Source organism: Sturnira hondurensis, unplaced genomic scaffold (genome assembly GCF_014824575.4).
Source record: "Sturnira hondurensis isolate 20B ecotype Veracruz unplaced genomic scaffold, ASM1482457v3 Scaffold0022908, whole genome shotgun sequence".
In the NCBI taxonomy this organism is placed as follows: Eukaryota; Metazoa; Chordata; class Mammalia; order Chiroptera; family Phyllostomidae; genus Sturnira; species Sturnira hondurensis.
In genome coordinates, this window is record NW_028095539.1 from 3426381 (window position 1) to 3452765 (window position 26385).

General features: G+C 50.7%; 1 protein-coding gene across 9 annotated transcripts in view; it reads left to right on the forward strand.

Moving 5' to 3' along the window:
• RALGPS1 (Ral GEF with PH domain and SH3 binding motif 1) overlaps nt 1-26385 on the forward strand; it is a 230959-nt gene that overhangs the window by 60253 nt on the left and 144321 nt on the right. For all 9 annotated transcript variants that reach the window (XM_037036964.1, XM_037036969.1, XM_037036970.1 and 6 more), the window contains exon 5: nt 19775-19858. In XM_037036964.1, coding sequence (XP_036892859.1) covers nt 19775-19858 — 84 coding nt within the window. The remainder of the gene's footprint in view (nt 1-19774; nt 19859-26385) is intronic.

Genomic DNA, 26385 nt, shown 5'->3' on the forward strand with positions numbered 1-26385 from the left:
CCAGTCCAGAGAGTGGAGGCAGACAGTTCATTCACGAGCTGTGCAGTGAAGAACAGTCAGGGCTGTTGCACATGCACGCTGGAGCACCGTGAGCTCTGGGCAGTGGTGGGGCTCCAGGAGTGACTGCAACGTTCCACGTGGCTGGGTCAACGCACAAAGCGGCCGGGCAACGGGTGGCTGATGGAGGAATGCAGATGACGTCAGTGGGGTGGGGCGGGGCTCCTGGAGAATTTGGTTTTGTGTGTGTTGATTTTGAGGTGCCTGTGAGACGCCCACATGAGATGCCCAGTGCCAGAAACATGGCTGCAAGTAGAATATTTTTTCTCGGATTCTGTGGGCATTATCTGCATGCCCTTCAGCGGAGCTCTGGGTTCTTAGGAGCTGCTGACCCCCGCTGTGTCGGGGAACCCCTGGGCTTGTGACGGGATCTTGGGGGCAGGTTTGCCACTAGAGACTCATTAGTGGCCAGAGTGTGGGATACTAGTGGGATCTGGGAGAAAACAACTGAAGGGGCATCCTGGGGAGAAGTGGCCTCAGTGAAAACCAGAGCAGCCAGGATGGGGTGGCCTGGAGAGGAGAGGAGCATCTTGGGTAGGGTCCTGGTTTCCTAGAACTCTCCAGAAAGGAAGAGGAAGAGTCAGGGCTCAAACACCTGATCTTTGGGGGAGCCTGTGCGGCACCTCGCTTGGTGTGGGAGTTTGGATGGAGCCGAGTTTGACATTCTGCTCCGCCACAAACCAGCTGTGTGAATTTGGGCAGGTTCCTTAACATCTAAATCTGTGTCATCTCATCTGCGAAGCAGCAGTGACAGTAGCACCTACTTCATAGGGCTGTTGGGGAGAGTCACGTGACAACACACTTAAATCCCCACTAATACTCTGGCTGGAGCATAATGCGGTGGCTGCTGCCGCCTTGCCTTCTCTTTCTCTCCTCTTCTTCCCTTAGTTGTTGCTGTTATTACCCCACAGATGCCTCTCTGAGACGATGTAAAGGTCTCAAATCTTGAATCCGAGTCTCCATGGGGTTAGGAAGGCCAGGGCATTCTCTGCAGGTCTTCTCACATACCGTGTGATGTGGCAACGCCCCGCGGACTCCCTGAGGAATCTGTTACATACAGTGCGGGGAGCCACAGAGACTAAATGGAAGGGAGCCTTGGGACCTCATTAACAGCTTTGTCTTTTAATCCTCACTCAAGGATGTGTTTATTGATTCTTTTGAAAGAGAGAGGAAGGGGGAGAGAGAAGCATCGACCGGTTGCCTCCCTTATGCACCGTGAGCGGAGGTCAAACCCTCATCTCTTTGGTGTGTGGGATGACGCTCCAACCCGCTGAGCAGCCCAGCCAGGGCCCCATTGATAGCTTTAACTGGCACTATAGGCACCGCTGTCAGACACCGTCAGTGTGGGCTCCTTGGCTGATTCCTGCCCCTTCTAGCTTTCCCACCTCTTTGTTCCCCTCTCAGGAGCGTCCATTGCCCCGCACTGTGCAGAGCAGTTGAGATCTCCTGGCGCCTGCAGCCTAACATGCGTCCCAAATCCATGCAGGTACCAGCAGGACAGAGCAGCCTCCACCTAACGGGGGGGTTTGCAAACAGCCCCTTTGGCAGTGGGGTGGTGGAGAGGTTCAGTTTCATTATTATTTTTATTGATGGTTGAAAATGCTTCTTTGCTCTAAACTCTAGGGAAAGAGTTGGCAGACGAAATCTACTGATGGGGTTGGGTAGAGAGCATGGATTTGGGTGCATGGCCAGAATCCTCCTGGGTCAAGACCTTGGCCTTGCCACTTACTGGCCTGTGGCCTCCTGTAATTCACTTCACTTCTCTGAGTCTCTGTGCCTCTGAGTCCTGGCTGGCTTTCCCTCCTTTTCTTGCTTTTTTCTTTTAAAGATCTTATTTATTTATTTTTAGAGAGAGGAGAAGGGAGGGAGAAAGAGAGGGAGAGAAATACCAATGTGTGGTTGCCTTTCACACGCCCCCAACTGAGGACCCAGCCCGCAACCCTGGCATGTGCCCTGACCGGGAATTGAACTGGCGACCCTTTGGTTCACAGGCCAGGACTTCATCCACTGAACCACACATGCCAGGGCGGCTTTTCCTTCTTGAAAGCTCCATGCCCTAGAATAAATGTCCCCCAGGGTGCCTGTGGGGTGGGATGCCATCTTAGCCTCTACCCACTCTCCCCACTTCCCAGAAGGATTAGCACTCCCAGCCCTGACTTTGTTAAAAGTAAGTTAATAATCTCTCTGAGCAAAGCAGGACAACAAAGCTGCACATTGGGAATGTCAACAGATGCTAGAATCTCTCAGAGTTGGAAGCCATGTCCCTGGTGTATGGCTCCCGAATCCTTACTCTTCCGAGGAGGACTCTGGGTTCCCGCTTCACTGATTTTCCCAACAGAGGGCCTCAAGCTTGGTCTCCACGAGGCCTTGCCTTCCCTGCCCTTCCCTGTGCACTTTCCCTCGCTGAGGCCACCCCGGCTGACGCACTGTGTGAATAGACCTTAGGAAACCAGGTGAGTGGGGATGGTTTTAGTTCCAAGTAACAGAAACAGCCCAAGCCAGCTTGACAAGAGCGTAATCTGCCAGCAGAAAAAGGAATTGACTCTAAGCCTCAAGGAGTGTCTCGTGGAAACTAGAAGTGGACAGAGGCTGGAATCTAGGCCTGGCAGCCTGGCCAGACACTAGTCTCTCATCTCTCTCCTGTGACCTTCCTCAAGTCTCTTTCACAGGCTGCCACACCAGCCTCCTCAGACTCCCTGGTAGGCGCGGTGGCCGCGAGATGGGCTCCCGAGCCCAGGAGGCTGTCTCTTTCCCTCCATCTAGGTTCCAACTTTGCATGCAAGGAGTTATTAATGTTCCTGTGGGGGTCAGGTTCAGGTCACTCAAGGTGACCTCTCTGTGATGAGGTTTAGGGGAAGGTATAGCTCCCAGGGAAGTCGGAATGGTCAAAAGCTGGGCAGATACTCTCAAGATGCCAGTGATGGAGAGCCAGAGTCCCCTTGTCCTAATATGTCATTTGCCTCTTGGGGACCTCCGGCTCTGAGACCCCCATCTGCTCCATGCAGAGCAGTTTACAGTCCTGTTGTGCAGGCTCCTGAACAGGGCCCACCCGTGCGGGCAGACTTGGTGAGCCAGTGCGGCCTCCTGCACGCGTGACGGCACATGGCCGGGTGCGGACGGGCCGCCTGGCCGCCAGACAGGAGCCTCGAGTACTCACCGGGGATGAGCCAAGACCCCTTGTGCGGGAGCTCATCTGTGTCTTAGTAACTCTCCCTGTGGTGTGCCACTCCTTGGGGTGTGCGAGTCGGCCTCTGGAGGGTCCCGGACAGCCAGTGGCCCTCTGAGTTCCTGCGGACCTCCCTGGGGGAGGAGTCCCAGAGCCACCTCAGCTCCCTCCCCGGGAGTGTGGTCAGCAGAACACTCTGCCTCGGCTGGGCAAGGAGGGTTCTGCCCCGGTGTCTGGTCACGTGTGTGGGAGTTCCCTTGTGGTGTGTTAGACAAATTATATCTGTAACTGGAAAAAAAATCTAACTTCACTTAAAATCTTTTATTTATATCTGACAAAGTTCAGGTGGTGTATTAGACAAATTATATCTGTAACTAGAAAAAAATCTAACCATTTAAAATCTTTTATTTATATCTGACAAAGTTCAGGTGGTGTATTAGATAAATTATCTCTCTAACTAGAAAAAATCTAACAATTTAAATTCTTTTATTTATATCTGACAAAGTTCAGGTGGTGTATTAGACAAATTATGTCTCTAACTGGAAAAAATCTAACTTCATTTAAAATCTTTTATTTATATCTGACTGATACTTAAAAAGCCGTTTTGATTAGGTCTCTACCTGTATGCAGTTGAGACAGTCAGGTTGACTTTCCCTCCCTCCCCAAGATGTCTAAGAAAATAAATACTGTTCAGCGCAACTTTGCGCGCCAAGATTTAGTCTGAATGTCAGCATAAAAATGGGTTTGTGTGCAATAGGAAGGCTAGCAGGCAGTCCCCCACCCCCTGGCCTCCCTCGCAGAGTGGTCCTGGCAGCCCCTTCCTGCCTGCAAATACTTGGGGTTGCCTCATTGGCACGTCAGCAAAAGGGAGAAGCAGCCAGACGATTTTATGATCTGTAAGTGCAAGCAGCAGACGTGCTCCGAAATTCATTAGTGTTTGCTTGTCATTACAAACAGCCTGTGCTATTTGCCTTCTGACTGGACTGGCAGACAGGCAGGGCCCAACCGGGCTGCTGAGAGCTTTGGAGCCCTGACTCTCTTGGCAAACAAGAGTTTAAAGCAAACTTTAAATTTATGCCTGAGGATTGTTTCTTTCTCTTGAACAGAGGTCTTGAGAGTTGGAATCTGTAGATGTAGATCAGCTTTTCCTTTAGTGGAAAATATGAGGTTCTGGGTAAAACCTACCCATAAAGAAAGTTGTGATCTCTCCGTCCTTCCTCCCCCTCTACACTGTGCATAAACTTTTTGGGGAGGGCAGGCCTCTCAGATGTGCCCAGACACCTCCCGGTGCAGCCCTGCCCCACTGTGCAGAGCACAGCCCCGCTCCCCGGCCACCCTTCCCCGTCTTGGTCCGGGAACACTCAGGGCCAGCCCCTGCCCGCATCCCCACATGTCCATTTCAGACCCCACGTGAGCCTGCGAGGTGATAGCGAGGCTGCGGGTGGCTCGGGGCCACTGCCCTCTGATGTGGGGACAGTCAGCTGCAGACACGTAGGCCAAGGGTTAGGTGGCCCTTGAAGTCTGAGTGGCATCTGGAGGAAGGCTGACATGCAAGGGAGCCAGATGTCCGAGGACTCTGTGTGGGGTTGCAGATTTGAATGCGCCATAATTAGAGGAGGTATTCTTCCACGCGATCTTCATGTGCCTTGCTTAAGCATTCCTGGGCCTGCTTGGAATGGTGGCTTTTATACTTCATATGCAGTCATCTCACACATATTGACTATGAGATTGTTTCAGGGACACAGGGACGAATGAAGAATCCCTGGTCCGAAGGGAAGGTAAGAAATTTCTATAAATAATTACGAGGGCCACACTGAAGGGAACAGACTAATAAGTACTGTGCGGGAGGGAGGGAAGCCAACACTTCTAGCCAGGGGCAACGGGCAGAGTATCCTGTTTGCTTGTGGCCTGGAAAGGTTGTATGATTTGGGCACCAGAAAGGGCATTCCAGGTAGAGGGAACAGCTTGAACAAGCAAGGCAGTTGGGAAGAAAGTGGCCATGGACAAGGACCAGGGAGCAGATTAGTCTGGTGAGAGCAGGGGAGAGGTGAAGGGCAGTGTGGAAAATGAGACCAGAGAATAGCGTGGCCCCACTGTGGAGGTCTAGAACGTCACGCCCAGGACTCGTGGGGCGTGGTGCGATAGGAACTGTGCTGCTTTCACGAAGCTGAATAAGCGGCAGCCAAAACCCTGCAGGCCCCATGGCCACAGCATGCCCCAAACCAAACCTCTGGTTCTTTTTTAAAAAATATTTTATTTATTTATTTTTAGAGAGGAGAAGGGAGGGGCAAAGAGCGGGAGAGAAACATCAATGTGTGGTTGCCTTGCCCATACCCCCTACTGGGGACCTGGCCCACAACCCAGGCATATGCCCTGACTGGGAATCAAACCAGTGGCTCTTTGGTTCGCTGGCTGGCACTCAGTTCACTGAGCCACAGCAGCCAGGGCCCTATAATCCTCTCCCCAAAGTCCTGCTGTGGTCTCCCACACCCGAAATGGCAAAAAGCTTGGTCTGCCATCAGCGACTCCTCGTTTTGCCACGTTCTCCACTCCTAGTCAGTCTCTGCACCCTGTCTCCACTTCTTTCACTTCTATGTCCCCAGGGCCACCTCCCCACTGAGGCTGCCCTCTTATTTCCTCCTCAGTTAATATGCTTATTTCCCAGCAGGCATCACTACAGCCACTTCTGCCCCATCCTATTCTGTCACCCACCCTGCAGTTTTCAAATCTCCATCCACATCACCGAGCTTCAGCATTTCCACCAGCTCCCCCAGGGCCCCAGGGTCAGTTCCAAGCCTGTAAGGTGGGTGAGCAGGTCTTGTGAGGCCTGGCACATCCCTGTCTCCCTGGCCCTTCTCCTGGCCCTTCCCACTCACTTCTCAGCATCACCTCCAGCTTTCTCACAGGTCCTAGGGCTGGCCTCCAGGCCCGTGCACTTGCCGGTCTCTGCCTGGCTTCCGTGCCCCTGTGCCCCTCCTCCCAGCATTATCTGGCTCACCCCTAGGCCCCTGCTCCTCAGTGAAGCTGGCCCTGTTACACTCTCCCTTTGCATTCTGAACTTGCCCGTAGGCACTTAGCAACACATTCTACGTTAACCTCCCTTGGAAAGCAAAAGCCCTGTGTCCTGCTCTGTCCCCCAAGCCTTGCACAGTGCCTGGCACAGAGGAGGTACTCTGTGAAGTCTGGCCGGGCATTGCTGATTCGATGGGGCTGGAGACCGAGTGGAGGAGCTGGCCGGGCCTGAGGTTGGGCTTGAGGCCATGGTCTCACAAGGTGGTTTCACACCATCAAAGGCTAGTGGCTCCAGTGTCTGAAAGGTTTCTCACACTTTTAATTTAAATAAGTATCCCTATATAGATCAAACATTTGAAAGGTTGGTTTTTCCTTCTAACCTTTCAGGAGAGGAAACAGCTTTTCAGAAGGAGCCATTCCTCCTGGTCTGTGTGTGCACCAGCCGTCTGTGGTCACCATCAGGCAGTTCGGATGTCCAGACAGCCAGCACTCCTGTAATACGTCCCCCTGGGTAGCCGCTCCTGGAATTTATCAAATGTCTGGCTTTTTTTCCCCCTGGAAATCTTGCTCTGTCCAGGGCTTCAAGCTACTTGGGGTGGGAGAAGACTCTTTCAGGGTGATGCGTTGAGTGAAACTAGGATTTTGATGAGTAAAGGCTTACCCTGTGGCGCCCTCCTGCAGCTCTGCCTTGCTCTAGATCGCAGTCAGGCCTGACTGCGGGGAGGCGCCGGGGCTGTGCTTAGGGCCAGGACGTCCTGGAGACCTTGTGCTGCCTCTGGACTCACCAGTTTCTATGCTCCCCCGCCTTCCCATCACGCCTTTAGCCTTTTCTGAGTGGAGTCTGTCTGCATCCTGGCCCCTGTCTGGGGGCATACTGAGGCATACTTAGTGCCTCAGTTTCCCTCTGGGCCTTTTATATTAAAAGCTCAGCCCTGGCTGCTGTAGCTCAGTGAATTGAGCACGGGCCTGCGATCCACACAATCACAATTCGATTCCCAGTCAGGGCACATGCCTGGGTTGCAGGCCAGTTCCCGGCAGGGGACACACCAGAGGCAACCATTAATATTTCTCTCCTCTCCTTCCCTTCCCCTCTAAAGATAAATAAATAAAATCTTTAAAAAAAAAAAAAAGCTCAGGCTCTGGTGTCTGCCACTTATTCCCTAGATGAACTTGCATAAATTGTTTCATCTCTGTGGGCCTCCTTTTTCCCATCTGTAAAATGGAACAGTAAAATCTATTCCATGGTCTCTTTGAGCTTAAGCAAAGGAGATAAAAGCACACTGCATGGCACCTGGAATGCAGGAAACATGCAGTAACTTATAGTTCTCTTCCCTCCCTGTCTGTCTGTTCATTTTGTAACCCCTGTAGTGCCATCTGCCTTGTAGCTCCTGAGTCAGTATTACTCAAAGTGTTGGTGGGAAATTGTGGTGATAATGCCTAGCCAGGCTGAGAGCACGGTGGTTAAGAGCCTGGGCTTTGGAGTCACAAAAACCTGGATTTGAATCCCTGTTTTGTCACTTATTTCCTGTGTGACCTTGGGCGAGTTACTTATCCTCTCTGAACCTCGATTTTGCTTGTGTGTGAACTGGAGTCAGTAACAGTCCTTCCTGATAGATGTCCTCCTTAAAAGGTTAAGTGGCATGATACAAGACAAGTGTTGGGCCTAGTGCTTGGCACAAAGTAAGCATGCTGTTAGTTCCTGCTGCTGCTGCTGATGGTGGTTCTTGGCCTGAACATAGGACTGAGTCTGTGTGGAAGGACCTGCTCAGCTCTCAGAGTGGGAAGGAACGTGGGGCAGGTGCTTGGGTATCTCAGTGTTCTTCTCTTCTTCTCTGGGGAGATCTGGGGCCACATGGTTTGGGTCCCTAGATGGGTCCCACATATAAGGTGACTAATGCTTCCCCTTCGTGTCTGGCCAGCTTTTTGTGTCTGCTCCTGGCTTGCCTTGTGTTGGGAATCTCGATTGTCGTGTGTGCTGCCCATTCATTTCTTTCTCGGGGTTCTTCTCCTACCCTGGACAGCTTGCTGTGCACAGTGGGGCCCTCACACCCATCTCCTCTGCCTCGCTGCACCAGGAGGTACCTCTCTACGGCATTCCCACCTCAGAGGACAGGCTGATCCCACCTGGAATTCAATCCTTCTGCCTTGGAGTACCTTTCTCTTTCTTCTCTCTCTCTTTTCTGTGCTTCTTTCTCTCCTCCCTCCCTCCCCTTTCCTCTCCCATTTCTCCTGCCCCTCCCCTTCTCTCTCTCTGGAACCTAAGTCTTCAGTAGTCGATGGTCATTGGTGTTGCTGTTAACTAGACCCCGTCCGACTCCTGCCCCACCGGCCCGTCATGTCCACTCCATCCCTGTGGGAAAGTGTGCTGCCTTGAATCCCGACCCCTCCTTGACCCCCTCCTTGACCACATCTCTCAGGCTTGGCCTGGCCATTCCCCTCAGAACACTGGGAGAGAGAAAATGACTGTAGTCATGTAGTCTCCAGGGACAGGGCTGACTTAATAGTATTTTTATATAAAGCCAGACACGTGAGCTCTTCTTCTCTTTGTCTCATAGGATGGGAGGACTGGGGTGACCCTAAAGACTGTTCAGTACCACTGTGTTCCACAGACAGGGAAACCGAGCCCCCAGAGTGGGGAGGACTGACCCAAAGTCTCAAAGGGGCCTTAGGGCACAGCTGGTGAGAACCCAGGACTTCCAACTTAGGGCGTTCCCATGAAGCCGCATCGTCGCCTGTGGGAGTTGCATCTGTCTTTCTCGATCTTCACTCCATCTGTAACCTGAGTCCCTCTAACAGCTGCACCTGGATCTCCCTAACCCATCAGTGACAGCTTCGACCTCCCTTTGAGGGGGCAAGGGAATCGGGGTGGGGACAGACCTTAAGTCAGGAAGAACCTAGATCAGTCATGTGTTCACTCTTCCTGCCTGTCCTGGGCTGACCTTCCTTCCCTCTGGTTCTTCGCTGTCGGCCACCTCACCCTGGCCCTGCTGATGGGGCCTCTTCACTTATCTTTGGTTCTATGTGACCCTTCCTTTTCAAAAGTATATCTTGTTCCTCAGAGTGGTGCCTGTGCATTGGGTAGCGCTGCGTTTTCCAGCGCAGTGGCTGCATGTGGCCATGGGCCCTTGGAATGTGGCTGTTCCAACCTGAGGTGTTCTCTGAGGGTGAAAAGCAGACCACACTTCAACGACTTAGTGTAAAATAGAGTGTAAACTCTTTAAAATATAGTATTTAGGGTATATTGCATTCAATGAATTGTTAAATTAATTTTATCTTTTTTCATTTTTAGTCTAGCTGTTAGAAAATTTAAAATGTGTTTTGTGTTATATTTCTCGGTTACAGCTTCTAGGCCCACACTGGGTTATGGCTTCCAGGCCTTTCTCAGGCAGGGGCCCATGAGAAAATGAAGCCTGATGCACACAGGTTTTCTATGTATAACAAATGCCTTGGCGTTTTCTGTCTGCTGCGGGTCAGGTAAGGAGCCCAGCTGGGGACGGCTGCCCCGCCTGTTGTGTCCGATTTGGTGCAGAGGCCTGCGGGGCTTCTCGTTGTTGTGTCAGGACGGCCGTTGGTTTGAGATAGATATTACTAAACTTCCGAGATGTTTTTTCTTGTTAAAATCTAAACGAATGTTGCATTTTACTAATTAGCCTTGAAGTAGGCGAGGGGATTATTTCAGTTTCTCTTCTTTGATTTATCAATGTGCTGTTATTTTGTTAAAAGTTTTTATAAAGATTTTATTTATTTATCTTTAGAGGGGAAGGGAAGGAGAGAAGGAAAGAAACATCAATGTATGGCTGCCTCTCGTGAGTCCCCTGCTGGGAACTGGCCTGCACCCCAGGCATGTGCCCTGACTGGGAATCGAACCGCCATTGTGTGGATCGCAGGCCCGTGCTCAACTCACTGAGCTACACCAGCCAGGGCTTAACATTTTTATAACATTAGCTTGTTCTTATATTTCTTTGGCGGACCTGCTAGGTCATGTGTGATGATTCTGTGTGTGTGCATGCACGTGTGTGTAGGGAGTTTATTGGAGAGCGATCAATAGCTGTGAATGAGCGAAGGAAGTCGGATAGAGCCGAGCGAGTTGAATTGCAATGCAGTTGTACTGAGGGGCTCGTCTGGGTAGGGTGGTTCTCTCCCCTTGTTCTGTATTCGTTGGCTGTTAGGGTTTGGGACTTTTCTCCACCACTTTTTGTGCTCTGGACTAAATGATTTGGTGTAAGAAGTAGGTGTTCTTTACAAGTCTGAGAGGCCTCACTGTTAAAATCATATGGTCCTGGAACCTTTGAGTTAACTTTTCCAGTTTCTGGTGTGGTGTTTAGCATACTCACTAGACACAGGAAAGTTTATTTGGCCAGAAAGAGAAAGCGGCATGAAGATCAAGTCGGTGCCGGCCTCATCCTGTGAAGCAGATACTTCCAGAAATCTCATTTTGCGTTCCCAGCAGTGTTCAGGGTGACCCTGCAACATGTGAAGGTCAAGGTTAAGAAGGATTGGATGGTACTGAAGGATATGATTACTCAACTTCAATTGCAGTGGAAACAGTGAGCTGCAAATTAGAGGTTGCAAGACCAAAGCAGAGTTACAAGACAAGCTAACATTTCCCCCTGGCACCCAGAGGAGAAACGAAAGGAGACAGACAGGAAGGACCACTGCTAGGAGGTGTCGTGTGTGTGCTGCAGGGGTGCTCCAGTCGGAGGGGCGGCGGGGGCGAGCAGGTGCTGGCAGCACAGTGCGGACATCAGCAGGTTGTAAACCCACGGGTACAGCGTGAGCTCAGCTTTCGAGGGAGTGCGTGTATGTGCGCACGTGTGGTGCTCTTGCACCTGGGAGTGGGGAGTGGCCACCATCCTGGACACAGAGGTGCACTGGGGCCCGGGGCCCAGGCTCCTGGCACCGACAGGCCTGCCGGAGTGTGGATCTTGGCTCTCACACTGGCCACATCTGAGGATTTGAGCAAATTGTGTAACTTTTCCAGCTAAACTTTTGTTTCTTCATCTGCAGTGTGGGGCAATGATTGTGCCTCTCAGCTCGGGTTGTGAAAACTCAGTGAACAATGTATAAATGTGTGTAAAACTGACGACCTTGTGCTGGGCACTTAGTAAGCACTCAGTGAATTTGGCTGCTGGTGTTGACCCAAATGTGAGCTCCGGTTTTCTCTAGGTATTAGGCTAACAGCGATTTAAATTTTCTTCTATGGGTTTTCTGTATTACCCGAGTTTTCTGTAATGAGCACATGCTAGGTCCTCAGTAAAAAACAAAACAGCCCGGGCTGGTGTGGCTCAGTGGGTTGTGCACCAGTTAGGGCACACGACTGGGTTGCGGGGCAGGTCCCCAGTTGGGGGCACATGAGAGGCAAGCACACATTGATGTTTCTCTCCCTCCCTTCTCCTCTCTCTAAAAATAAATAAGTAATTAAAAAAAACAGTATGTTTTTTTTAAAAAGAACATCTGAATGATATTATTTGGAAGAAACATTTCCCAATAACACGGAGAAAGGGAATTGAGCCATGTCCCCAGTGTGAGCATCGAAAAGGAAGGGGTGGCCCTGTGGGGCTTGTGTCCGGCCTGGGAATCTGGGCAGGCTGTTCTGCCACTGGCCGCTCTGCGTTCTGCTCCCGGGCTCCTCCTCCACCACGCGGACGGGAGGCTGTGCGCAGGGACGCCCTTGGCTGCTGCCCCGGCCGACAGCCGGTTCCAATTGTGCACAGCGCCAAGGCTGGAAAGGGGGTGTTTTGGGAAATGGGCATCATCTTCATGATCCCAAACCTTTTCTGAGCAGACAGTGGTTGGGAGACTGGAAGGAGCAGCAGTGACTGTAGAGAAGTGCTGTTCTGTAGAAACCACGACTGACAGCGGAGGAGGACGCAGTACTTCTGTCCACTCAGTGACCTCCCCCATCACATACTCCTTCTCCACAGAAGGCGCCGGTTTGTCCCCAGGGACTGCTCCCCTCTGTGGTTTGTCTAGTCGGGCTGCCGAGGCCTGATGGAGGCCTTCTGGTGCCCGCCTCCGCAGCCCGCCTCCTTGGCCGCCCCCACCACACAGACGGCCCCTGGCAGGAGTTTGTTTCAACTCCTGGAGTGCATTGCTCTCACGTGAGAACATTTTAATGTCCCCCGTGTGAGAGTCTAGCACAGACTGAGTCATAGCACAGCTTCGTGGGCCCGTCCGCCACGTGCTTCTCGTGTCAGTGCAGTGAAACACGCAGCATCAGGCTTTGGAGCTGCCTCTTCATCCCTTCCCGCCCTTCTCAGGATAGAACCCAGTGCTCACCTGCCCTCAAGGCCAGGCTGTGACCTGCCTCCCCACCCCCTTCCTTTCCTTCCACTCTCTCCCTTCTTTCCCTCAGGCTCACTCAGCTTTAACCACACCGACCACTGGCCACCATGTTGTTCTCCGAGGTCCCATGGTGGCCCAGCTCCGGACCTTCGCGCTCCTGCTTCCTCCTACCTGGAAGCCCCTCCCTGAGTACGTCACAGGCCCAGGAGCGCCTGCTAGCCCTGTGCAGACCAGCCGTTATTTCTGAATGTTGACACTGCAGGTCATAGGCTGGTTATAATTTTATAAACATTTGTGTATTTCTGAATCTTTACTCAACTGTTAAGATCTCATTTTAGAATGGTGACAGTATGTAACATATTGATCAACATGTCGACTGTTACACTTTGTTCAGAGTTATCCTGTATGTTATGATCAGATAGTACTTAGAAGAGTTTACGAAAAAGGCCTGATCCCCAGAGGTGAATTCTTTATACTGTTTTTCCTTCTGCTGGCGACTTTCAGAACTTCATTTCGTTCACCGAAGCCTCAGTTTCTAATTTCAGCAGCTTTCTGTGGTGTCTCCTGCCTGCTCACTTCCTGTGCTTTTTGCCCCTCCCCACCTGCCCCCTTCTGACAGCCGTTCTTCACTGTCGAATTAATTACATGAACATTTTGACGGTCTGCAGCTACCACCACGTCCATTACACTTCTCCTTACGTTGACTCTGAAAGTCGAAAGCCAACAAACAGCGTTTATTACCGTTACAGCTCTGTAAATATTATTCCGAGCTGTGCTGAGTAGTGCGCCGGGGTTGTATTCAGGCCCCGACGTGCCCGGGCGGCTCGGCGGAGCGGCCGCCGCCCATCGGGGACCCACAGCGCTGCTTTCCTTCCAGTCCGCCAGATGCCTAGTATGGGGTGTGTGCACATGGGTAATGTTTAGGTGGCGACAGCTATTAAATCACATCTGAACGTTTTAAATATATACTATTTAAATGTGCGTGTATTTAAAGACAGATAATTAAGTTCATACAAATAGGAATTTTTGTTTTTTATTATTCTTAGAGATTATAATTGCTTTGTTTCCTATTACCATTTCTTTTCATCACGTCCCCAAACCTTTTCAAACTGTCTATTATATTTTCACTTCTATCATATTTTTAATCTGATTAATTTTTCCCCAGGGCCCCTTTGTTCTTTAGCCCTTTTGCACAGCTGTTGGTGTGGGACACCCCTCACAGTCCTGTGTGGCTGCACTATTTCCCTTTCCCTTCTCTAGAGTTGTGTTTATTGGGGTCTGATGTCATCCAGGAAAATTCACCCTTTTTAGTGAAGAGCGTGGCGAGTTTTGATAAGTGTACACTCTCAGGTAAACCGCCACGATCCCGAGAGGGGACGTCCATCCCTTTGAAACTTCCCTGCTCCCATGGCAGTCGGTCTGCCTCCTGTCGTCACACCCCTGGCAGCCGGTGATCTCATCCTGTCCCTGCAGTTTTTCCTTTGCTCGGAATGTTAGATGGAGAGAATCATACAACGGTTCTGTGTCTGGTTTCCTTCACTTAGCGTAAAGCTTTGGACCGTCATCTGTGCTGACGCAGTTCATTCCTTCTTTGTTATTGAGGAGTATTTGATTATACGGCTCTATCACAGTTTATTTATCCCTTCACCAGTTGATGGGACTGGGTTGTTTTTAGTTTGGGGAAATTGAGAATGAAGCTGCCATAAACATGCATCTATGGTTTTTCTTGTGCAGACAAGTGTTTGCATTAGTGAGATCGCTGGTCATTTGTTAAGTGTCAGTTCGATGTTATGAGAAACTGCCAAGCTGCTTTCCCATACTGCACGCCCAGCGATGAGGTGTGAGTTCAGAAAGGCCCGCCTCCTCAGTCCGACCCACCCCAGCCCTGAACTGGCGTGGCTCCCCCACTGCCTCAGTGGGCTCCCACTCCCTGGGGCGTGTTCAGAGCTCCTTTAACTAAGTGTGTGATCGTCTCTCCAGTTCTGAAGATCATGCCAGAGCATGGATGAGAGGAGCGGGGAGAGCACGGGACCGGGAGGAAGAGCAACAGCTTGCCGTGGAGTGAAGTGGACACGCAGTGCTGCTGGCTGCCAGCCCAGCGGGGGTCCCTGAGGTCGGATTGAAGGACCTTGCCTTGAGGTGGTGCATATTCCGTGTGGGCCTGTTTGGGGAATGTGATTTGGAGAAGACTGCAGTCAGAATTAAGCACACGTATGGAGGTGCTCTTTGCAGGCACCAGCTCCCTGTGGCCTAGTGGCCTAGATCCTGTGTGGGTCTCTAGGGAGACGCGTCCTGCTCCCCAGGTCTCCTCTTCCGGACCATACCTCACTGACCCCAGACATGGTCAGGGGCAGGCCTTTCTCGGGCCACTTCAGGACATCTGACTCCCAGACACCCAAGCACAAAGCTGGCAGCTAGAGGGGACGCTCCTGGCAGCACGGCCCAGAGGAGCTCTGTGGGGCAAGCCGAAGCCAGTGTGGGTGCGCGCTGTCACCTGGGAGTGCTGCAGATGGGACACTGAGACAGAGTTGTCTGTATACCAGTTAGGGACTTCTGTCCGTGGATACTTTCTTTGTAGTAAACACCCTCCTCTGATGTCAGCATGGACGTCTACATGAGTCTCACACTGGGGTGTGTTTTATGTGCGGCAGCTGGTCAGACACCCTTTCTGTCTGGGCCTGCTGGTTTTGAGTTGCCTGCGGATGCCAGGGCAGGGTGGCCAGGAGGAAGCTGAATACCCTCGCCTGGCCCTCAGGAGAGAAATGGGCTGAACAGAGACACGTGGTTGAAGCCGTGTCAGTGTGTGTGATCTGCTGGGGGGACGCAGGCGTGGACGAGAAGAGATGACAAGCCCGCTGACCTCGGTCGGGGGTGGGAGGCCTCTGTCAGGAATGGAAAAAGCCGCTGGAAAATAAGACTGAGAATGGGGGGCCTGAGAGGTGAGGAGACGACCAGAAGAAGACAGGGCTGAAGGGCAAGGGGCGGTCAAAACTGTGGCAGAGGGTGGCCTCGCCAGGGCGTTGGGGCTGGTAGGGAAGAGGGTAGTTTTGGTGGGGCAGGGTGGGGGTGGAAGAGAGGAGAGGGAAGCTGGGGTGGAACAGTGAGAACTGACAGCCCTTTCAGGAAATCCTCCTGCAAGGAGAAGGAAGAGTGAGCAGGAGCTGGAAGGGACGGGAGGTCTAGAAAAGATGTCTTTTATTACCACCATCATTGTTCTCTTCACCCTTATCATGACTAATGAAGAGGTGTATGCACATTAAAATGTGATGGGAAGAAGAAGTCAGAGAGGGAGAGGGTGAAGATACAGGAAGGAGAGAGGGCACCAGCCCCTCTGGAGCGGGGCAGCTGGGAGCCTGAGCCAAGGAGGAGAGTGCGTCCTGCGAGAAGGGGCCTCCCTCCCACTGACGGCAGAAGAAGGTACGTTTGTATGTTTCGTGGCAGAGAGTTCTCTTCTGACATCCTCTTTCTCCCTGACGAAGAGGGAACGTCCACGTAGCGGAGGAGGGGCCCCAGAAGCAGCTGGCAGAGGCCTCTCTGTCCAGGCTCCACCCTCCTTTCACAGCCTGTTGACCTCAGCAGAGAGCTCAGAGTCAGAATTGCGGACAGCCTGGGCGAGATCACCCACCCTCCTCCCCGCACCCGCCACAGCCTGGGGGCAGCTGAGTGCTCTTCAGTGGCGGGGCTCCCAGGGCCTCAGCGGCTTCAGCCCCAAGCCCGTCGCCCTTCTCGAACCAGCCCTGGCTCCTCTGGTCAAGTTTAACTGACATTACTCTCAAATCCATTCCATAGCACGGACCTCTTTCAGGCATTAGTGACTGGAAGCGTTTTGCTCTGTTACCTCACATTTTCCAAACCCACTCCACACAGATGGAACCTCTTGTAACCCTGTTAGGCTGAACGCAGCAGAGCAGTGGTGCTGAGGGGTGGGGCTGAGGGCTTGTTTTAGTCGATAGAATGGCCTGATTTCTGTTGACATCTTGATAAATCTTTCTGTGCTGAACTGGGGAGATTTCAGCCCCTAGGAACACTAATACTCCATTCATTCGGCCTCTGCCTGCACGGCACCGCTTTTGTCGGGCTCTCCTGTGGTCTCTGCTGCAGTTCCATGGGGTCAGGGTCTGCATCCCTGGGTCCTTCCGCGATGAACCGATGCCGAGAGAGGGCAGCGTACCTGAGGTTGCCCGGGAGACCAGTGACAGGGCTGGACTGTGGGGCCAGGGCTTTGGCTCTAAGTCCTGTGCTCTGTTTTGTCAAGGACACTCTTCAACTGTGTTTTACCCTGCTGGGGTTGTAATTTTAAATACTACATGTCTTTGGGGCAAAACGGTCCTGAGAGAATTGTCAAAACCCAAGAACTGTACATATGGTTTTTGAGTCAGTATCTTAGAACTGTTCAAATTGAATAAATTCAGGGCAGATGTGTTAAGTATGTGCTTTGGTTCCTGCCTGCATGACATCAGCAAAATGAAAGAGAAATAATAATAGATGTTTAAATACTTCAAGGCAGCAGCAAGAGTGTGGTGTGGGAGAGAGTGGGGGTGTTGGGGTTAGAGCTGATTCTGATGGCAGCGTGACCCTGGGAAGAGGTGGGAGGTAGCGCCGATCACATGCTTGTCAGATGCTGGGCTCTCTCTGTGTTCCAGTCTCATGAACTGTCTCGATGAGAAGACTAACGTTCTGAGAAGATGAGCATCGTTGCAGGCGGTGGTGGAGGCCAGGCCCGCCCCAGCCTGTCTTGCTGGAAGGCCCGCACGGCTCGTCTCAGGACACCTTCCCACATTGCTGGTGGTGTGGGGTGAGACCACAGACTCAATTCGGTGTGCCCCATGCACAAGCACACACACACGCCTATGTAATTTCGGCTGTTTATTAAAGAACTCAGGGCAAAGAAAAAACAAAGGAAACAATTGTCAGCCAGAGATGAGGCCACAACCAGGCCTCAGTCCTTGCAAGTCAGATTGATGAATTCTCTTTGATATCGAATTGTAACCCATACCTTTCTGGGACTGGCTTTGGGGTTCACAGGGGAGAAGCGCTCTGGTCCTCACAATTAGACATGGAAGGACAATAATATACACTTGCAAACCAATTAAAATAGGTGAAAGGGTGGAGCAGGGTGGGAAAAGTAAATGCGATGCAGGCAAGTCAGGTGCACCCTTGAGAAGAGGTTCCACTGTGCCTTTTCAGAGCCAGGAGAGAGTGGTACCCGGGTCAGTTCGATGTCTCACAGAGATTCCTGTGCACTTCTGAAAAGGCTTAGAGTCCGAGTGTCGATTCCAGGGGACAAGCAATAGGGGGCCCTTCTCCTCTTTGTTAAAATGGACCTGCTGAGAATGAGATGGGGCGACATGGGAAGGGCCTGTCCAGTGCTGGCATGGGAGGGGGTGTCCTCGATAAATGGCAGCACCGGTCAGTGTCCTCGCCATTACCACTGCTCAGGTCTGCGTAGTGGGGGTGAAGGACTTGCTAGGGTCACGGATGGCCGTGTTTTCCCATGTGGGGGACTGGCAGAGCGATGACACCATTTATAGAAATGAGGGGGCCAGGGGGAGGTGCTGGGTTTCCTACCTCCTGGTTGGGTCTCAGTCGTCCTCAAGGCCAGGCAGGCCATTCACCTTGTACCCAGAGCTGTCCATTCCGTCGGCCAGGCTTCCCACAATTGTCCGTCTGTGGTTCGTGGTTAGGCCCTGAGGTGCAGGTGAAGGGCACGGCCCTGCAGAGGCGTCGCTACTCAGCCAGCAGGTTTCGTCTTGGGTCAGCCCTGGTGCCCCCTTGATTCCCCAGTACACCTGGGTCTGTGTCCATCTCCAGCTGCCGGGCCCCCAGCTCTCACTAAAGATCTTAGAAAAGTTTCAGGTGTGTGGCAAAATAATGCTATTAATAATATTAGCCCTGGCTGGTGTAGCTCAGTGGATTGAGCGCAGGCCTGCGAACCAGAGGATTGTGGTTTGATTCCCAGTCAGGGCACATGCCTGGGTTGTAGGTCAGTTCCCAGCAGGGGACTCACGAGAGGCAACCATACATCGATATTTCTCTTCTTCTCTCCTTCCCTTCCTCTCTAAAGATAAATAAATAAAATCTTAAAAAATTAATAATATTGAGGCCTGATAGGAATTAAAAGGAGGAAGTCTTGTGACTTAGGGGCAGAGAGAACTTTAGGAGCTACCCTTCCCCCCCTCTCTGCCGGGGCTGCCCAGGTACAAGCTGAGAATGCTAGGCCTTCGGGTGGTGGCTTTTCCCTGGCCCTTTTATGTAACCCCCGAGGAATCCCATTAGGTCACTCCGGTTATCTCTCTTGGATAGGAACCCACCTGCTGACAGGTAAAATTCGTGTGATTTCACCAGATTGTAATGCTAAACCTGCTGGAAAAGAAGACAGCGCGCCCCCGAAAAAGATACGCAAGGGAACCTCTCCTTCTGTCCCCATTGGTTATAGGAGAGACGGGAGGGCCCAGCTTCAGGAAGGAGTCTGAGCTAACCCCAGAAGCTGCTCTGGTTGCAGTGGGCTTGGATCAGCTTTCCTCGACTCCAGGAATGGAGGGTGTCACGTAGCTGATGAAATCTGAGATCCTCCAGCCAGATCTTAATTTTAAGTTTGCCTGTGGTGGGTGAATCCTACTAGTTAAAACATTATGTCCTCCCTGGCCAATGTGGCTTAGTTAGTTGGAGTGTTGTCCTGTAGCCACAGGGTTGCTGGTTCGATTCCCAGTCAGGACACATGCCTGGGTTGCAGGTTTGGTCCTCAGTCCGGGCACATGTTATCCCCAGCCCAGACGCGTACCATCCCCAGTTGGGTTACATGCAATTCCCAGTCTGGGTGCACAAGAGAAACAACTGATCGATGCTTCTCTCTCCCATCAACGTTCCTCTTTAAAAGCAATGACAAAATGTCTTCAAGTGAGGATAAAACGGAATAAAAAGATAAAAACACACTACATCCTGTCTCAGTCAGTTTGCGTCAAGAAGGGACTTCCGATCCCAGAGAAAGTAGCAGAGTGGCAGTGGTGGGGTTAAGGGTGTTTTGGCACAGAAGCCCTGAGAAACGTGGCTGGTCACTCCTCACCTCTAGGGGTCCCAAGGAGCTTCCCCACCTAGCCTTCCTCCTGAGAGGAGGAGAGTCTTCTCACCCTGGTAAAGACATGAACGGCCAAGGCCTGCTCTTCCCCACCTTCGTGTCCATGTTCCAGTGAGACACCCCTGGCGTGTTTGCAGCCCGATTAGAACCGCTGTTGAAATTGACTCTCTGCTTCCTAGGAACTGGCCAGCTGTGGATGGAGTAAGAAGGAGAAACATAGTCTCGCCCCAAACGTTGTGGCCTTTACCCGGAGGTTTAACCAGGTAAGCAGCCCCTTGCGTGTGCCTGTCCCGATAGCAGTTGCCCCTGTAGGCTGGGAGCCCTGCTGGGGTTCAATCCCAGGCACCTGGCCTGAGTCCAGACCCCTCTTCCTGAGCTCTCTCCCAACCTTCATCCATTCTTGGGCCATGATAGGCATTTTTCTCACACTACGGGCGGAAGTGAACACATCTTTCCTGTGCGTAAGTTGCTTCAGTGGCTTCCGATTCCACGTAAGCTAAGGTTCCAGCACCTTAATTGCCTGGCAAGGTCCTGCACGGTGGGTCTGGCCTGCATCCACCCGCCAGTCTCACCTCTGGCCCCCCAGCCCCACTCTGCAGGCTGCAGCCGCCCTGTCCTTCCTCCTCTCACCTGACGCACCGTGTCGCTGTCCTGCCGGCTTCCACACATGCTGTCTCCTCAGCTCAGAATTCTTCCTCCCCATTCAGCCCCCCGGCGGATCTCAGCCTGCATGTCACTTCCTTGGGGACTCTTCTGTGAATCCCCGGCCTGTGTAAGATGTGCTCGTCATGCATGGCCTTGCTGCGGCAGCGCTTTTCCATGTGGCCCTCTATTCACCTGTCCTCGTGTTGTGTGACTCTCGTCTCATCTTCCTTGCCAGTCTCGGGCTTCAGGAGGGTGGGGACTGGGTCTGCACTGTTCAACATGACATCCCTCACCACTATGCCCAGTGTCAGGCGTACGATAGGCCCTCCGTCAGTGTGTGTGGAATGCATGGAGGAGGTGCTCAGAACATTCCTTGCGTGGAATTTCTTAGAATCCCTGACAGCCTGGTCACTGGCCTCCAGTGTACTACTACAAACTGACTTGGTCCAACCAGAACCTTTGCTCCACGTGTGCAGATCTGCATCCCTGCTTATGGAGTGGCAATGGAGACTTGGACTAGCTGAGGGGGTGGGCTTCTCGCTGCTTGGTCAGATCTCCCAGAACGTGATCTTCAGTAGAAAGTACCCTGCAAGACTCCCTTTGGATGGATCAAACCCCAGAATGGTGTTGTTGACAGTTTTCTTCTTTCCTGCTCTTTTTCTGGTTTCACATGAGGGCAGTGGCCTAGAGGTTGCCTAGTATATGTGACTGGACCTCCGGGTGATGGGCCTGGGTTTCCTTTGGCTTTTCCCTCCAGCAGGGCGTTCCCCCTGGGAAATGCCGGGCCCTGTGCATCACCGTTACTCAGTCTTCTCCAGGCTTCCCCGGCCTCGGCCACCGCCCGGGGTGCAGCAGGAGCCTCAGAGGGGTCGAGGCTGGGGTTCACATTACTGTTGTTTCATGAGCTACAGTAGGAACGGAGAAAGGCCTAGATGCATCTGCCGTAGGGACTGTGCACCATTTGTTTTGAAAAGGGACGTTCTGAAGCCATTTTTTCTTTTCTTTGTTTTCAAAATCTTTTCCTTTTCAACTGAGCTTAGTTTAAAAAAAAACAGATGTGCACACACTATCAGGGATTCATAGTTTCCTTAGAGGAACTGTCCAACTAGGAGCCAGCTGCGGCCCACCTCTGACCAGCCGTCAGCTCCCGGAGGAGGCCCCTGGGGGCTCTGATGTAATCTGCTTTGCATGCAGAGGCCAGGTCAGCTTGGCAAAGGGCGTGTGGCCTGTTCTGCGAACAACTGCATCGTGTCCAGATCAGACCAATAAAGCCAGCCAGAGTAAAGTTGCGTTTTCCCAAATGGTGCTCTGAGAAATGGTCTTCCTGCCGGCCCGTCAGCTACTCGGAATGAGCAGCTCTTGGACACAGTCCTGGTACCTCTGGTTTGAAAACTGGCCAGCGGCCAGATCTGGTCAGCCACCAGGGCTGCTTTGTCGGAGATAAACTGATTGGCATCCCTTCCTGGCAGACTTCCATATGTGGGAACAAGCCTTCCTATCAGACTCCAGATAAAGGAAAGCAGGTCACTTACCTTTTCTAAGCCTCAGTTTCCTTATCTGTAAGTGAGAGTAGTAACAGCGCTGATGAGGAAGTGAAAAAGCCTCTCCAGGGGAGGAGGGAGCTGACTGTGGAGACACAGGAAGGTTCTGGGTGGAGATGATGGCCCGGATGAAATGGGGATTTGAAATGTGACTTGAAAGTGGCCCCCATGCGTGAGGGTAGATGGTTTTCTGTAGTTGCACTTTGCAGCCTGGGAGTAAGGACTCGTAAAGGGCAAATGCGTGGATCCATCCGCAGTCGGAGGTTAGTGAGGCTGACTTTTTTGAAGGAGCAAGGGGCTGGGAACCTAGAGTACTGACTAAGAAGCAGAAAAAGACTGCCAGGGACTCCAGGGCACGGAGAGAAGGAAGCACAGGCACAGTGGGAGCGCAAGGAGAGGGTAAGGACTAGGAGGGTGAAAGGTTGTGTCCCAAGACTGGAATTTAAAGTTCCTGGTGCAGAGTAGTTCTGGGAATTATGGGTAGGAGGTGACTGAAGAGGTAGGTGGGTAATCGTTGCTGAAGCTTTCAAATGCCCTTGAGGCCGTGGTCATTCGCAGTGCTGCTGCAGTTGCCCAAGGCAGAAGGCAGGGTTTGGTATGGAGTGGACCAGATCCCGAGCTCTTTGTCATTTCTGTAGTTCTACCCTCTTCAGATCTCAGAAAAGGGGGAGGAGGGATCATAAGTAAAGAGTCTTCTCATGCCCTGGCTGGTGTGGCTCAGTGGATTGAGCACCAGCCTGTGAGCAAAAGGGTCACTGGTTCAATTCCCAGTCAGGGCACATGCCTGGGTTGCCAGCCAGGTCCCCAGTAGGGGGTGCACAAGAGGCAACCACGCATTAATGTTCCTCTCCCTCTCTTTCTCCTTCTCTCCCCCTCTCTAAAAATACAGAAATAAAATCTTAAAAAAAGAAAGAGCCTTCTCTGTCTGGCTCTTTCACTTAGCAATATGCATTTAAGATTCATCCATATCTTTATATGGCTTGATGTCTTTTTTTCATGAATACTATTGCACCGTATGGATATAAGGTTGGTCTGTCTATTCCCTTGTTGAAGGATATCTTATTTACTTCCAACTCTTGATGATTATGAATAAAACTGCTATAACCAATGCATGCTGTGTGCATACAGAAGGTTGCAGATGAGCTGGGTAAATGCCTAGCAGCACGATTACTGGGCTGGGCCAGCACTGCTCTGCATTCCCACCAGCGACGGATGGAAGTCCGTGCTGCTTCAGGTCTTTGCCTGCAGTTAGTACTGTCGGGCTTTACAGTTTTACTGACTTGTTTATTTCATCCATTCTGATGGTATGTGTAGTGATCCCACTTTCCTTTGCTTTGTCCTGCCTCTCCTGGGTACCTTGCATGAAGAGCAGGGGGGACTGCCACACAGAGTGGCATGTCAGTGTCACAGTGGCCACTGGGTGAGGGGAGAGCATGCATGTTATGTGAGGTCAGGTGAGGGATGTGGGACCGAGAACACTCAGGGAGGAGGTAATCAAGGTTTTTCAAGTAACTGAGGGGTCTTTATGGGGAAGCTGAGTAAGCAGAGCCTGTGGGGCCTACTCAGTAAGGACAAGGACCAGGGGGCAGGCGTGGGGAGGCAGTGGCTGCATCCCACTAGCAGGCAGCTTGCTCCCCCCGCCACGAGCACCCCGGTGGAGACCCGGCAGGGCTTGGTCACGGTGCCTGTGGAGCGGTGCGGTGGGGGCGCTACGAAACGGGGTCGGGCCCTGAAGTGCCTCCCAACTCCAGGTTCCCAAGGAAACTGTGAATGGACCAGAGAGAAATTTACGGCAAAGTAGATTTCTCATAGAAAAAGAAATTTTTTTAACTTGAAAATTTCTTTACTTTATGCTGTGATTGTTTTATTTGTGGGTGATTCAAATTCTTTGTGTTCATAACTATTTTCCTTTATTCATCTATAATACTGTTGTGAAATTTCTCAGGTGATATCTTAGTCTTCAGTGGTGAAACTCCTATTCTAATTATACCACTGGAACAATAATAGTAATAATAATAGCTTATATGTTTTAAAAGCTTATTAGCACTGTGACCCAGTGGCGTTCATTCCAGGTGTGCATGACTGGTTCAACAGCTGAAAACCAGCTAGTGCAACCCATTGAGTGTATTGGCTAAGGAAGAAAAGGGGCATTGTCATGCCAGTTGATTCAAAAAAGCATTTGACAAAATTCAGTACTCCTTCATGACAGAAAGAAAATCTCAGCAAATTTGGAATCGAGGGGAACTTTTCAGCTTGATGAAGGACATCTGCAAAATTCTGCCGCCAACGTCACACTCAGTGGTGAGACGCCAGGTGCTCTGGGAACAAGGCAGCGAGGTGCTCTGTTACCACTTCCAGCCAGCGTCATGTTGGAGGTCCTGACCAGCGCAATAAGACAGGAAAAAGTGATGTACAGATTGCAAAGAAAGAAAGAAAGAAAAATGTCTTTATTCACAGATGACATAGTTGTCTGTGTAGACAAACCTTAAAGAAGTCTACTTAAAAAACTCCTGGAACTAATACATGAGTGTACTGTATAGCAAAGTTGCAGCTTACAAGATCAATATACAAAAGCTTTCCTATTCCAGCGATGAAAATTTGGAGTTAGAAGTTAAAAAAATTTACAGTAGTATGTGCACACACATGAAAAAATACTTCGGTACCACACTAGCAAGTAGATACTGGTTCTGTATGCAGAAAACTGCAAATCACTGACGCAGAAACTCAAAGTAGGTGGAAATACATAGAGTTATATTCTGTCTTCAGGTTAGAAGATTCAGTAGTAAGATGTCAGTGAATCTCAGCAAGCTATTTTATAAATCTCAGTGAACTGAGTTTAAAGTTCGTGTGCCTAGGCTAGAGACGCAGAATAACCGAAACAGTGCTGGAAAAGAGCAAAGTTGGAGGACGCTCCCTCCCTGAGCTCAGGACAGCGTAGCTGCAGCAGTCAGGACAGCGTGATACTGACCAGGGACATCTAGAACAACGGGACAAAATAGACCCACACAAATGTGGTCACTGGGCCTTTTTAAATAAAGATTTTATTTATTTTTCGAGAGAAAGGAAAGGAGGGAGGAAAAGAGGGAGAGAAGATCAATGCACGAGAGAAACATCCATCGATTCCTCTCTCACTCCCCCAACTGGGGACCTGGCCCGCGCGCACACACCCTGACTGGGAATCAAGCTGGCGCCCTTTTGCCTTGTGGGACGACACCCCACCCACTGAGCCATGCTGGTCAGGGCTGGTCACTTGGTCTTTGACAGATGCATGGGGACATTCAGTGGAGAAAGGCTAATTTCTCAACAAATGATGCTGGAATCATTAATTGGAATTTTTTGGATATGTAAAAAATTAACCTAGACACAGACTTCAGACCTTTCATAAAAATTAGCTCAAAATGAGTCATAGACCTAAATGTAAAAGTCAAAACTATGAAACTTGTAGGAAAAAGCGTAGAAGCAAATCTGCATGACCTTTGGTGATGAGTTATTAGATGTAACACTGTAAGTACAATTTGTGAAAGAAAAACTTGAAAAGTTGGACTGTATTAAAATTAAAATTTTCCATTCTGCAAAAGACATTGCTAAGAGAATAAAAAGACTGGGAAAAGTATTTGCAAAACACATGTCTGATAAAAGACTTGTATCCAAAATATACTCTGAAAAGTCAACAATAAGAAAACAACCCAATTAAAAAATGGGCAAAAGATCTGGACACTTCACTAAAGAAGGTGTGCAGATGGCAGATAAGCACGGGAAGATGCTCAGCATCATTTGTCTCTGGGGAATGCAAAACACTGCACACCTATTAAAATGGCTAAAAATACAGGGAAAAACCCCCGACAAATACTAGTCGCTGACAAATGCCTGGAACAGCACAAACTCTCATCCATTGCTGGTGGGAGTGCAAAATGGTACAGACGCAATCCAGGAATTGTGCAGCTCGGGGTTTGGTTTTTAATACCATTAAAAGGAGCCTAGGCTCCTTGGAGAAGGGGCTGGTTTAGGGCGGGCAGGAAACTAAGATGTGCCTGTAGCCCCGCAGAGTGCCACACAGTGAGGAAATGCTCCAGTAAGCCATGGACCAGAACAGCACCAGGTCCTGTCAGAGGGAAGGGATGCAAGGACCAGCTGAAAGAGGTCTCGGTGGCCAAAGCTGGAACAACCTGCACAAAAAATAAGTCACTTAGTATTGGATTACAACTCAAAGTGTAAAATAAATATATGTGAGTCCATTCTGATACAAGTCATTGAATAAATAAATGGAGGAGGCAAGACAAACCTCTTATGTAGAAGAATTACCAATAACTTATGTAGATATTTTGCATAATGAAATTCATTATGCAAAATGGATAACAACTGCTCACTTTTCTCTCTGGCGACTTCCTTGGAAAGTTTGAGGTCAGAGTATTATGTACCAATTTCCTATTGATGGACATTTTGTTTTTTCTCTTCTTTTGCTTTATAAATAGTGCTTTAGTGAACCTGTGTACATACGTCCCTCTAAACTTCTATATATTCATAAGATAAATATTCTAGGGAGAATGTAACTATCATCTTGAAAGATCTATTCAAGCTGTTCTTCAAATGGCCCTATGAATTTA